General features: G+C 38.7%; 1 protein-coding gene across 1 annotated transcript; it reads left to right on the top strand.

Annotated features, from left to right (window-relative positions):
- Nucleotides 1-11,227: 11,227 nt before the first annotated feature.
- LOC117564559 (angiopoietin-related protein 2-like) lies at nucleotides 11,228-12,199 on the top strand. The gene is made up of 3 exons (XM_034243392.2): nucleotides 11,228-11,329; nucleotides 11,383-11,934; nucleotides 11,992-12,199. Exons 1-3 carry the CDS (start codon nucleotides 11,238-11,240, stop codon nucleotides 12,107-12,109), a joined length of 762 nt encoding a protein of 253 aa, XP_034099283.1. The 5' UTR covers nucleotides 11,228-11,237; the 3' UTR covers nucleotides 12,110-12,199.
- Nucleotides 12,200-12,407: the final 208 nt, after the last annotated feature.

Genomic DNA, 12,407 nt, shown 5'->3' with positions numbered 1-12,407 from the left:
AATCGGTACTTACAACAAATTCATGAAATTTTGAATGTGTTGTCGGCTTGCTGAAGGCAAAAAAGCATTTATGAAGTATATGTTCATGCTTTTAACACGACTGCCGAATGTCCTTGGCACTTTCTTTGTTTCAGCCGCTTCGGCAATTGCAGTCTGTACCGAAATGAGTCCCATTCCCATATCCTCTCTCTTTCTTTTCTCCTTTCTGCCTCTTTTCATTTGGCCTTTCAGCTGCATGACATTGAAATATTACAGTACACATGCGTGTATGTGTGTGTACATAAGTGTGTATATATGTTAGTACAATACACATATCGATTTTCTACGGCGGATGCCAGGGGTAAAGTCAAATGTCTGTGAATGTTTTTGTCACAAATGACTTTGCCGTTTTAATTGATTGCTGGCAATAAACCGAACGGGCGCCCATTCTACATATGTGTGGGTGGGTGTCTATGCGTGTGTGTGTATGTGCGTATGTGTGTGGGTGAATGTGTCACAGCAGATCCCACAGCTGTCGCGGAAAGTTTAAATGGAAAAGCGTCAACGTCATACGCGTATCGTGTTAAAGGTTCTCCCAGAACTCGAAGGTGCGAGGGAAGCGTCTCAAATTTTTGACTGACGAGGGGCTGGTGTGTGTGTGTGTGTGTGGGGAGGGGGGCGTGTCGCGGCAAACGCCTTTTTCAGCTTTGCGCGCTTTGTGGAAAATTTCTTGTTTTATTCTTCGAATTTGCGACAATTTCAACTTTTATTTGCACAACATTCGCCGAGAAAGAGAGAGAGAGAATTGAGGATGGCAGCGGTGGAAGGGAAGGAAGGAATTTCCATTTTAGCACCCATTCCTGGTCTCCACTTCTCTTCCCCTGCCTCAAATGGTTGACGCATAAAATTCTTCAATTACATTTATGATTTCTTGCTGTTTCGCTTTATGCTGTTGTTGTTATTTCATTCTTTTTTTGTTTAGCTATGATTTGCCTGTTATGTTATTGAGTGTGTGTGTGTGTGTGTGTGTGTGTGTGTGAGTCCGTTTTCTTTTTTATGCCATTTTTATTGCATTATTTACTGATTGCGCAGTGCTAGCATACACTTCTTTATGAAGATCTTGACTCGTTCAGTATCAGATTTGGAGTTCCAACAACTTTATAATACGACATGATCAGAATTAAGAAACTACCATTTTGATTAAAAAGAAATCAAATTCTGGCATTTCCTTCTTTAAGAAATAACTGTTTTGATTATGCAATTATTTATTTGCTTCATCATTTATATTTTCTTCCAAACGATTTAGTTTTGCTCTTTACACCACTTTCTTTTCCAAGGGTATTCAATTCTCGTGGTGTTTTTGTGTTATTTGTACTTATTGCATGTGTTTATGCTTCGCATTTGGTTTGCTTTGGGCAGAACAGAGAGCGAGAATGGAGTTGAAGCCATTTGGCGAATTACTTGAAACGTGACTGAAACGCCATTTGGCGAGCTTAGTTTAATTTGCCTATGTTAAGCCTGCGACGAATGGCAGGACATGCGGTACAATTCGATTCTGCTGCTTCTATACATTTCAATATCGCTCATACGCAGCATTGGCCAAGTCGCAATCATTGCTATTTGATTTTTGTACCAGCTGAAGAGCAGGAGAAATAACAGGAGCAGGAGGTGAAGGACGGTCCTGGGTCATGTCGAGGAATTTGTTCGCCTATTTGGGCCCTGTGTTAATCCCTTTAATGGACTATTAAGCGTTTTTTAGTGCCAGCCCAGGCCTCAGTGCCTCAGCCTCAGCCTCTCGCATGGCATGGAGAGTCGCTCACTCGCTTTTGGTTTATGGCGGCTGCTCGAGTTTACGATAATCTCATCATTTGATGTTGCAGCACGTTTCACAGCGCACACTTTATGCTCTCTCGCATATTTGCATTGCAAAAGAGAGTGAGAGAGAGGGAACAAAGCTAAAGACAGAGACGGAGACGTATGCTAAATTCAAGCTGAGTTCGAATACAACTGTGTTTGGCATTTCGAAAATTTGTCAACTGAGGCTTGGATTGAATTGATTGTCACAGCGGGAGAGTCGCAAAATTTTCTCAGCAGTTTTTCCTTTTGAAATTGATATGCTCAAATGGGTGTGCGTGTGTATTGGTGGGTGTGTGTGTGCCGCTTTGATTGACATGTGAATAGGAAAAGCCGCAGCCACTTTCAGTTAGCCGGCCAATTAGTAGCGCTTTTTGCCTTTTGTGTCAGACTAACAAAGCCAAGCACAAAAGCCAACACCAGCCCCCAAAAATGTCCCGACCGTCCCTACCCTTCACTCCCTTCCCCAATGGGCAGCCAGACTTGGACTTGCGACATGAACGTGAACGTGAACATGGAAGTGAATGTGAATGTGAATGCGGAAATGGGAAGTGAACGAGGAGCGTGTCAGTCACGCAGTTTTTTAGACGGTCGTCGTTAATGCCAACGACCACAGCACAGACAACAGTCGGACATTTTGGCTCTGCTCTTCAGGCTCTGGCTCTGACTCCGGCTCTGGCTTCTGCCTCTTGGGGGCGGGGCATGCGGTGTGACTTTGTTGCGTGATTACCTTAATTGATGGGCATTTCCGTTGGAGCAAATGAAGCCACTCAATTAACACCTTTCACCTGGATAAAAGTCGCACGTCCGCTAAAAGCAACAACTACTCAACAGACACACACACACACACACACAAACACAGCAGGATTTAAATGTATTTAGTTACAATGACGTGTCTTTTGTGAGACTTAACAATTAAGCTCAGTTGTTGCATGCTATTTGCACCACAATATCTAGTGTGAAAACTATACTTAGTATTAATGTCAATGGAATAAACTCACCATCAAATATATATTTCTGAAAAGATAGAAAAACAAAAATTGTTCAATTAGAATTGCAAATATATTATATAAATTTGGTATATTTTAAAATGTTTTGCAGAACATGTTTAAGAAATAATAATAGTATAATAACAATATACCAAATATAGACTTCGATATAATGTTGTATTTTTGGTATATAAATTTGGCATATTTTAATATGTTTTGCAGAACTTGTTTAAGAACTAATAATAGTATAATAATAATATACCAAATATTTTTGATATATTAATTTGATATTTTCAAAATGTTTTGTAGAATTTATCCAAAAAATAATAATAGTATTATATCAAAATACCAAGTATAGACTTCAGTATATTTTCGAATTTTTGGTAATAAAAATATACCAAATATAGAATTCGGTATATTTTTGATATATTAATTTGGTATTTTTAAAATGTTTTGTACAACTTATCCAAAAAATTATACTAGTATTATAACAAAATACCAAGTATAGACTTAAGTATACCTTTGATTTTTTGGTATATTAATTTGGGATCTCTTAAAATGTTTTGCTTTGATTAAAACTAGATAGATGTATCTTTCTTACTTGTTGACTCTATCTATTGACTCTTTAGGCCTTTTTTCATAAATTCATTTCAATATTTTAAAGTTTTTTTTCGCCCTCTTATAGTCTTCTTCTTCGTTTCTCTCGCTTGCACGCACTATTTGCGCCTTTGTCGTAAACTTGAGCGCACTTTGGCAAATTGGTTAATAACAAAAAGAACAAAGAAAAACCGAAATACCTTTTAACGAGAAACCAAAACATGAAACAAAACTTTACACTTTTACAAAGCGTTTTTCTTGTTTTCTTTCGTTTTTTTTTCGCCCTTCTTATTTTTGCTGCTCTCATTTTGTTGTAGAACACGGGCAACAGGACGTGGGACGTAGGACAACGCGTTTGCCTTTTGCTGATGTTAACGAAATTATAAAACTTGGTCGATTTTCTACCCCGCCACTACTGCAGGTGTAAAAAGTTGTTGCAGCAAACTTTTCCTCTGTCGGTGTCGACAGCGGCAACGGCAACGGCGGCACTCAAGTGTTGCATTTAATTTTTCAATTAAAAAATTGGTTTTGCTTCGCACTGGTTGCAGCTATGCATGCTGAAAGCCCTGTAAATTGCAGCAAATTAGTCGACAATGAACTACCACAAAGCGGCCTACCCAAAATGCTAGTCCAAAAGGGAAGCCTACAGCAAAAGCAGCACCAGATTACGAAAAGCCAATAAAGACGAGCAAAAACAAACTGGCTCTTCTAGTTGTAGTTAGCTGTTGTCAGCGTGCCGACCAGACAAAAGTCGTAATCACAACACAGTGAAATTGTTTTGGATTGCAGCCAGCAGAATCATCAGGAAGGGGAAGGGGAGCAGGTGCTGTCATATAGGCGCCAGTCGAGCAGCAAGCCAATCTGCCAGCCGAGCTACCATATTCTTTCCTCTGAGATAATTTCCTGTCATTATTTTGTGGTCTTCCGCAGTCGAACGTAAAAATTGCGACTCAAAGGTTTATTTCCAGCCAAAGCCAAACAAACAGGCCAACAACAACAACAACAACAACAACAGCACAAGGGTCAGACAGACGGACAAATGAACAGAAATTCAGCTGGCAGAGATTGCAAGTTTGTGCAGCTTGAAAGAGGTGAAAGGGAATGAGATTCAGTCAGTTGGTCAGGCAGACGAAAAATTGACTGCATTGCCCACGGGTCAACAAATAAATTGGCTCTTCGCTCGACCAGAACGAGAAAAAGACAGATATATACATATGTAGATAGAGAGAGAGAGAGAGAGAGAGAGTCGGCCCAATGTTGATTTTTGAGGTCATCGCTGATATTGCGGATGTGAATCCTTTTTGATTGCATTGGCCCCGCACTGAAATTGCCAACTGCCAACTGCCGGCTGACAGTTGCTGCCAGTTGCCACTGCATCTCTCGTCGGACACGAGACAGATGACCAGCAACAGCAACAGCAGCGGCAGCAGCAACAAGATGTGTAATGACATCGACAACAACAGCAACAACATGGCGAAGAACTACGGCGTATTAATTGTGGTTTTGCCAGTCGAAAATTGGCATTTTAAGTGCGGCTTGGTGTCATTTCCACTGCAGTTAAACCATTAAAAAGTCTTTGCGTCAAATATTTATTACAAATGCCCACACACACACAGATACACTCATACACACACGTGACCTGATGCAGCGACCAAACAACTGCCAGGCAAACAGTCAGATCAACCAAACACAACCCAACAGGCAGCAAGTACTGCGGCTATTGACCATGCACACCTCTTGAATATCATATAACACTTTCTGAACAGCAAGCAGACGGACTGACAGCATAAAAGATACCCTGTAAACAATTATTTGCTATAAAGTATATATATTCTTGATCAGCATCAACAGCCGAGGCGATGTAGCCGAAATAACTACAGTATTTATGAAAAGTTTGGTTGCGACGGATAGAAATTGTATAACTTATTTAAGAAATCATAATAGTATAATAATAATATACCAAATAAAGCCTTCGGTATACTGTTATATTTTTGGTATATAAATTTGTTATATTTTAAAATGTTTTGTAGAACTTATTTAAGAAATAATAATCGTATGTATAATAATAATATACCAAATGTAGCCTTCGGTATATTTTAGTATTTTTGCTTTGGCTGGCAATCTGGTATATTTTGTACATTATAGTATATTTTGAATGTAGTAATATATCAATATACCAAATATAGCATTTGGTATACTTTAGTATTTTTGCAATATATTGTTGGTATATTTCTATAATACGGTTTTATTGAAAATGGGTTGCGGTAGCACACAATCGCACTCTAAATTTTAGTTTATCCTTTTTTTTTGTGGTATTCCATTATTGACTATTAACTTTAGCGAGCCACTTCAGATAGTTGTGTTGATTGCAAATCTCAGCCTCCTAGCTCTTACCGTTTGAACCTTTCATATAGTTCATCGCTGTAGTCGATCATAATGCATAGGCTGATATACCCCTTAAAATGACAGTTAAACTAAAAGCCACACATAGATACAGAGTAGGAGCAGTAGAGAGTGAGACAGTCAGGGAGAGTTAGAGAGCGAGCCACTCACGGGGGGATTCATTGTCGAATATTTCACGAATTGAGCTGTCATGCAAATGTGGCATTTTCTGTTTTTGAAGTTGACAGCATCGAAAATTGCTGCATACATCGCGCATTGCAAAGAAGTCGAGTGTTTGGTATGAGTATTATCGATAGAAGGGGATTTTTTGAAGATTGATTTGACGTAGCCGTTGCCGTTGTCGTTGCGCTTTGCCTGGCGCATTGTTTGGGGCGGATGTTGCCGCAATTGTCAGTTCGATCAATCATGAACGCCTGACAGTCACTTGAGCGCGCCACGTCACGGCCTCACGGCTTGTGTATCATCATGTGAGAGTCGAGAGTCGGTTTATTTGCTCAGTCGCATTGTTTACACTTAATACGCTAATAACTCAACTGGCCCCGCAAACAACTCAACAGCTGAAGGCAAATGGCAAAAGTTTTATTGAAAGTGCCACACAATTTGTTTGTATATTTAAATTATCATACAATTTTCAAAAAGTTTCGCTCGAAATGAGCTCTCGCTCTCGCTCTCTCTCTCTCTCTATCACCTTCTAACTACGGGTGGCCCTCCATTTGGCCTTCTGCCTGCTGTCGTCTGCCTTCTATTGCCAGCCAGCTGCCTGCTGCCTTCTGCCTGTTTTCCTTCTGCCTTCTGCCTCTTGTCTTGGCACTTTGACTTTTGGCTTTGGCTTTTGTTGGTGCGGGGCCATTTTGAATTACATTTGTGTAATTTTGCGGAAAAGAAACTTTTTTATTTGCTAATTTTGTTAAATTAGAGCACGAAATGAAAGAGAATCCCAAATGACTTTATAAAATGCGCCCAAAACATTCGTGATTGTGCCTTTTCGACCTCTCTTCCTACAGCTTCTTCTTGTCATAGCCTGCGGCAAAAATAATTACAAGGACACATGTAATTTGCAATTCTTTTTGGTTAGCAAAGAACAAAGTGCATGCAAAGTGCGACGACATAATGGAAATTGAGAAAAGCTTCGCCATCGTCAGCGTAATAGAAGCACTCTTGCCGCAGGTGTAATTCGCAATTTGTAGTGACTAAAGCACTCAATTGATTGCGTATACGTAATATTTAAGCAGCTTCAATTACTTGCAGCTCATTTATTCGAAAGTTTTTATATGAAAGTAGGTAAAAGTTCATTTAAATTTATTGTATTATTAATGTGCGTAATTCAAAATCTTAGATTACGAAACCAATGTATCTTTAAGTAATTGATTCGAGCTCGAGTATAATGCTTAGGCATTTGTCTAATTTGTGGAATCAACTGTCAGCTTTCAGAGCGAAACTCATCTGCTTAGAATGCGGTCAGGCCATAAGAGGATTTATATCGCAAAGAACAGCACACACTGAGCGCACTCTCCTTTATGAGGTTTTCTATCTGCGATACGCACATAAATTGGGGCATTTCCAGGGGGCATTTACCATTTACCCAAAGTCCAGTTTGGGGGCGCCGACTTTAATTGCAATTAACTAAATACGCACAAAGTGAGAGAAGTGTGGATGGTGGGGCCAAATGAATATGCATTCCATTAAATCAACATTAATTTATATAATGCATTGTGTCCTGACTATTGTTATTGGTTTTTTTCTCCTTCCTACGCATACTAAATAATGGCAACTTTGGTTTTAATACCCTGCACAAAAGAAAGCACTCCAGGCGGAGGCGACAGACAAAATGGATGTCGAGAGCATCTTCATTTGGCATGAATATCAAAGTTTACAGGGTATTTTTGTGTCGCCTACCAAACCTTCGTTTATTGCTAATTGTATTCTTTTTTTTTGTTGTTTTGTGTTCGTTTTGGGCGGCTTTTAGTTGTGCGTAAATTGTAATAAACACATGTAGGCCAACTAATACATTGGCATGTGGTGGGGCATTCGAATAATTGATATTGATGGTTGTAATCCCACTTAATCCCTAATTACAAACAAATGAATACATAGAAATGTGCGTGAGTTGTCTCTGAGTTTGGCGAATACCGCGCATCGGGATCCATTTATTCATTTGCTCATTTACTCATTTAGTTTATATATTAAGCGGAGAGCGTTCCATAAATCACACAGTAAAAGGAAAGTTCAACCCATAACCTATAGATCATAGTTTTTGTTCAAATTCGAGAATCATTCGAAAGTAATTTGCTAATTAGTCCGATTGCCAATCTCTCCCCCTCTCTCTCTCTCTCTTACATACACACATGTGAGTTAATCATGATGCTGTCTATCCATTAATTAGTCTCTGACATTGGTATTTGCTCTAATTGAACAAACATTCGCCTCTGCATAATTTAATATGGCTGCGCTGAGTGTTCAAATTAAAACGACACTTTGCATGGGGAAATCCCTGAGAAATTTCTGTGTGTGTGCTTCGCATACTAAATTCGTAATCTGTTTAATCATCTCATCTCTTCTCATAAGCAAGTTGCAAGGAATTTGGATAAAATAAAAAGACCAAGATATTTGTAGGTATCAAGTTCTCCATACATCTCTCTCTCTCTCTCTCTAGCTCTGTGTGTGTGTTTTGCTATTGGATCTATTTAATGCTGTTGTGTGTGGCCCATCAATAAAACAATCAATATGCTGACAGCGAGACAATCCCCTCGGAAATATGGACAGGCGACAAGCCAATGGGGCCCCATTCATAAATTGACACATTATCAAAATTTATGAGTGGCCGATACAAAGGCGTGACATGAGTTACATTCACGACGACTAAAAGCGGCTCTGGAATGATGAGCGATGGCTGCTGCTGTTGCTGCTGCTATGGGGAATGCTTGCAAGCAAATAACTGTACAAAATTAATGATGCGACAACAAAATGCAGCAGACACAAAAAAAAAAAGAAACAAAAGACCCACAGATACAGAAGCTGAGACAGAAGCAACAGTTGCACAACACAAACAAAAACTAAAGCCAAGACAAAAAAAAAAAAACGAAATAAAAGGCAATAAACGAAAGAGCAATGGGATGGGGATGTGGGGGTGGGTGGATGAACAACCCCCTGCCGTTGGCGACACATTGAGGGATGTCGTACGGTCAAACGTATGGCGTGGCAACAGCTTGAGGCCTGGACTAGGGGTAAGTGTCGTATCGAGGGGCGAAAACAGAAGAGAAAAAGAAGTGTACAAAAGCTCCCATGGATTTCCGTTATGCCATAACGCCAAGGGGGGTGGTTTCCAATGGGGTTCGAATTGTGCGTCAAGTGTTGTGATTTTTAAGCCTTGAAGTCGGATGCTTTTATACCCGCTACCCATGGGGTAGAAGGGTATTATAACTTTGTGCCTCCATGAAATGTATGTAACAGACAGAAGTCATAGTACTATATCAATATACCAAATATAGCCTTTGGAATATTTTTAGTATTTTGTGGTATATTCATTTGGAATATTTTGAAATGAATCGAATATATTTTGACCTCTATGACATATTTCGAATGAAGCATTATATTAATATACCAAATATAGCATTTGGTCTATTTTCAGTTCTCTTTACAACGGATCTTAAGTATAAACAATCTGGTATATTTTGCACTGTGTAGTATTTAGCATTTTAGTATTTTGGTGGTATATTATTTTGTTATATTTTAAAATGAATACCACTCTTTTTTGCTTTCAAAAAATATACCAAATATAGCCTTCGGTATATTTTAGTATTTTGTGGTATATTATTTTGGTATATTTTAAAATTAATACCGTTCTTTTTTGCTTTCAAAATGTAGTACTATAAAAATACCAAATATTGCCCTTGGTATATTTATAGTATTTTTGTGGTATATTAGTTTTGTAGAGCGAGTATCTCACAGTCGAGCACACTCGACTGTAGCTTTCTGACTTGTTATTCAATATTGCGAGACGGTTGCACAAATTTTTTTAATAAACTCACATCAAGTAATGAGCAACCCCAAAAATTCCGGGGTTGGCACTTTGTTTGTGTTTTACTTTCTTGTGGCAGTTTGATATATATATTTATTTAGAGCTGCAGATTAGAGAAATTGAGAGAGAGAGAAAATGTGCGTGTGCACTCGTATTGTGGAATAAAGTTTTGTGGCGTATAAATTTCAACTTGCTGCAAATAATTGCGACGTGTGCGGCACCAGAAGTCACTTTGGCCGACAGATGACATGACGCCCCGTGGGCTTGGGATGGAAGAAGCAAGTGACAAGGGGCAAGGAGCGGAGGGGGTAGATTGAATAGCTAAGCGGCGTCGGCATCGTGTGATACGTCACTTCAATTGCGAGTCTACAAATGTTGTTCACCTTTTTTACACGTAGCGAGCATCAACGTCAACAACTTTTTAACAATGAAGAGCAACGGACTTTGGTGTGCAGCGGCAGTAAGAACGAGGCTGAGGGCACCAGACAATGTATTTACTTATTCATGCTCCAAAGTTCTAGCCAGGAAGGGAGAACTGAGACAGAGATAGCTAGAGAGAGAGAGGAGGTTGGCAACAACTTCCGCAGAAATCATCCTTAGACGACGCTGTTTGACATTTCGGCCTGAATTATTTATTCGCTGCACTCTGAGAGCTTCACTCTCTCTCACTTTGGTTCTCTCTCACTCTGTCTCTCCATCTCTTTTACACGATGACTATTCGCTCTTTCACTAGTTGCTGCTCTGCACTAAAAAATGTCCTGGGAATCGATGTTCAAAGTAAACTTTTTTCTAGTTTAGTTTTCATTTTGCATTTTGCCTTTTGTTCAACTTTAGCTGCCGACTTTTTTCTTTTTTCTTTTTTTTTTGTGCTCATGCCTTTTTTTTTTTGTGATGATTCTACTTTTATTTAATCAACAACTGGCTCGTCTGACACTCTCTCTCCCTCTCTCTCTCTCTCTCTCGCTCTCTGCTGCCCCGCTTTCAGTGACAGCGACAGTTGCACAAACCGTTGAGCACATAATCCCCGTTGGCCGAATCGTAAAAGCTTCGCTGATTCCACATGCATATTACACCTAGATTTGTTGCATTTATATCGTATACGACTTTTTCAGCTGCCATTCGAAATCAGTGTGCACAGGTTTGCAAGTGATTTGGGAAATGGGAACGGAGACCTCAAAGCACAAAACTAAGAAAAAGAAGAACGAACAACTCTCCCATGTGATCAACTCTTATAAAACATTTTACGCTGTTGACAAAATGCAATCGCGATAATTAATTTACTATCTTTAACACTTGGAATCTTAAGTATTTAATTTAATGATAAGAAAAGCTAGCTTTCTATATAAAAGAAATGAAATTTACTGAAATTAGTTTAGTACAGTTTTACTATCCCAATAATGTTTCTCAGTACAATTTATATATTTTTTGGTACAATTCTTTGTTATGTTACTGCGCAGTACAATGAAACTAATCAAATATACAATTTCAAGTGAGTTAATAGCTTAATTAAAATTTATGAATTTAAACAAAACCTTTTCCCAGGGCGGAGAAAGATCAAGCGTTAGTTGATAATCATGAGAAATTATATTCGAACTGCGCCGAGGCAACAGCCTATTCACAGACTAGTGGAGTCTACCAAATTTATATTCCCCAATATATTGAACATCCTTTTCGAGTGGCCTGTGATGCAAAAACTCAAGGCGGAGGTTGGGCTATCATTTTGAATAGAATGGACGGAAGTGTAAACTTTTACCGAAAGTGGAATACTTATAAAAACGGATTCGGAGATTTAGATGGCGAGTTCTTCTTGGGATTGGATAAAATATACGCATTAACAGCTGATTACAGCCAAGAGTTGCTTGTAATTCTCGAAGACTTCCAGGGAAAAATAGTCTTTGAGAGATATGAGAAATTTGCAATTAGCGGTGAAGATGAAGAATATGCGTTAAATACGCTGGGCAAAGCCAGTGGAACTGCGGGTGATTCGCTCAGTTATAATTATTGCCAGAAATTTGCCACATTTGATCGGGATAATGCAAATAACTGCGCCAAGAATCGAAGCGGCGCTTGGTGGTACAACAACTGTTCTGCTGCGTAAGTAAATGTTGTAATCTTTTTAATGCTGATGCTAAAATCTCATTCCATTTTTAGCAACTTGGCTGGCACATATAATGGGACAGATAGAAATTGCATTTACTGGAATGATTTTCATAATGTAGTGTCCCTTAAAAGGGCCACTATGATGATACGTCCAAGGAAATCATCGTAAACTATGAAAACTTTAAGCAATTGACATTCAATATTTATCAGTTAATCTTTTTATTAATATACATACAATGATATACGTTCAAGGAAATCTTGGCAAGTTTAAAGTAATTGTCATTCAATATTTATCTTTTTAAATGATTAAAAGTGTTTTATATTTTATTAACAGTTTTTATCAATCTATTCGTGTTTTCATTGTTTGTGAGAGAAGCGTTTAAGAGGCACAGTTATCGAAAGTGCATAATACATTGATTGATTAAATGTGTGTGCTGTTGATCAACGGGTCAAGCATTCATCTGAAG

The sequence above is a fragment of the Drosophila albomicans genome, chromosome 2L (genome assembly GCF_009650485.2).
Source record: "Drosophila albomicans strain 15112-1751.03 chromosome 2L, ASM965048v2, whole genome shotgun sequence".
Taxonomy (NCBI): domain Eukaryota; kingdom Metazoa; phylum Arthropoda; class Insecta; order Diptera; family Drosophilidae; genus Drosophila; species Drosophila albomicans.
Note: the sequence above shows the minus strand (reverse complement) of the source record. Positions and strands in the feature narration are given on the sequence as shown.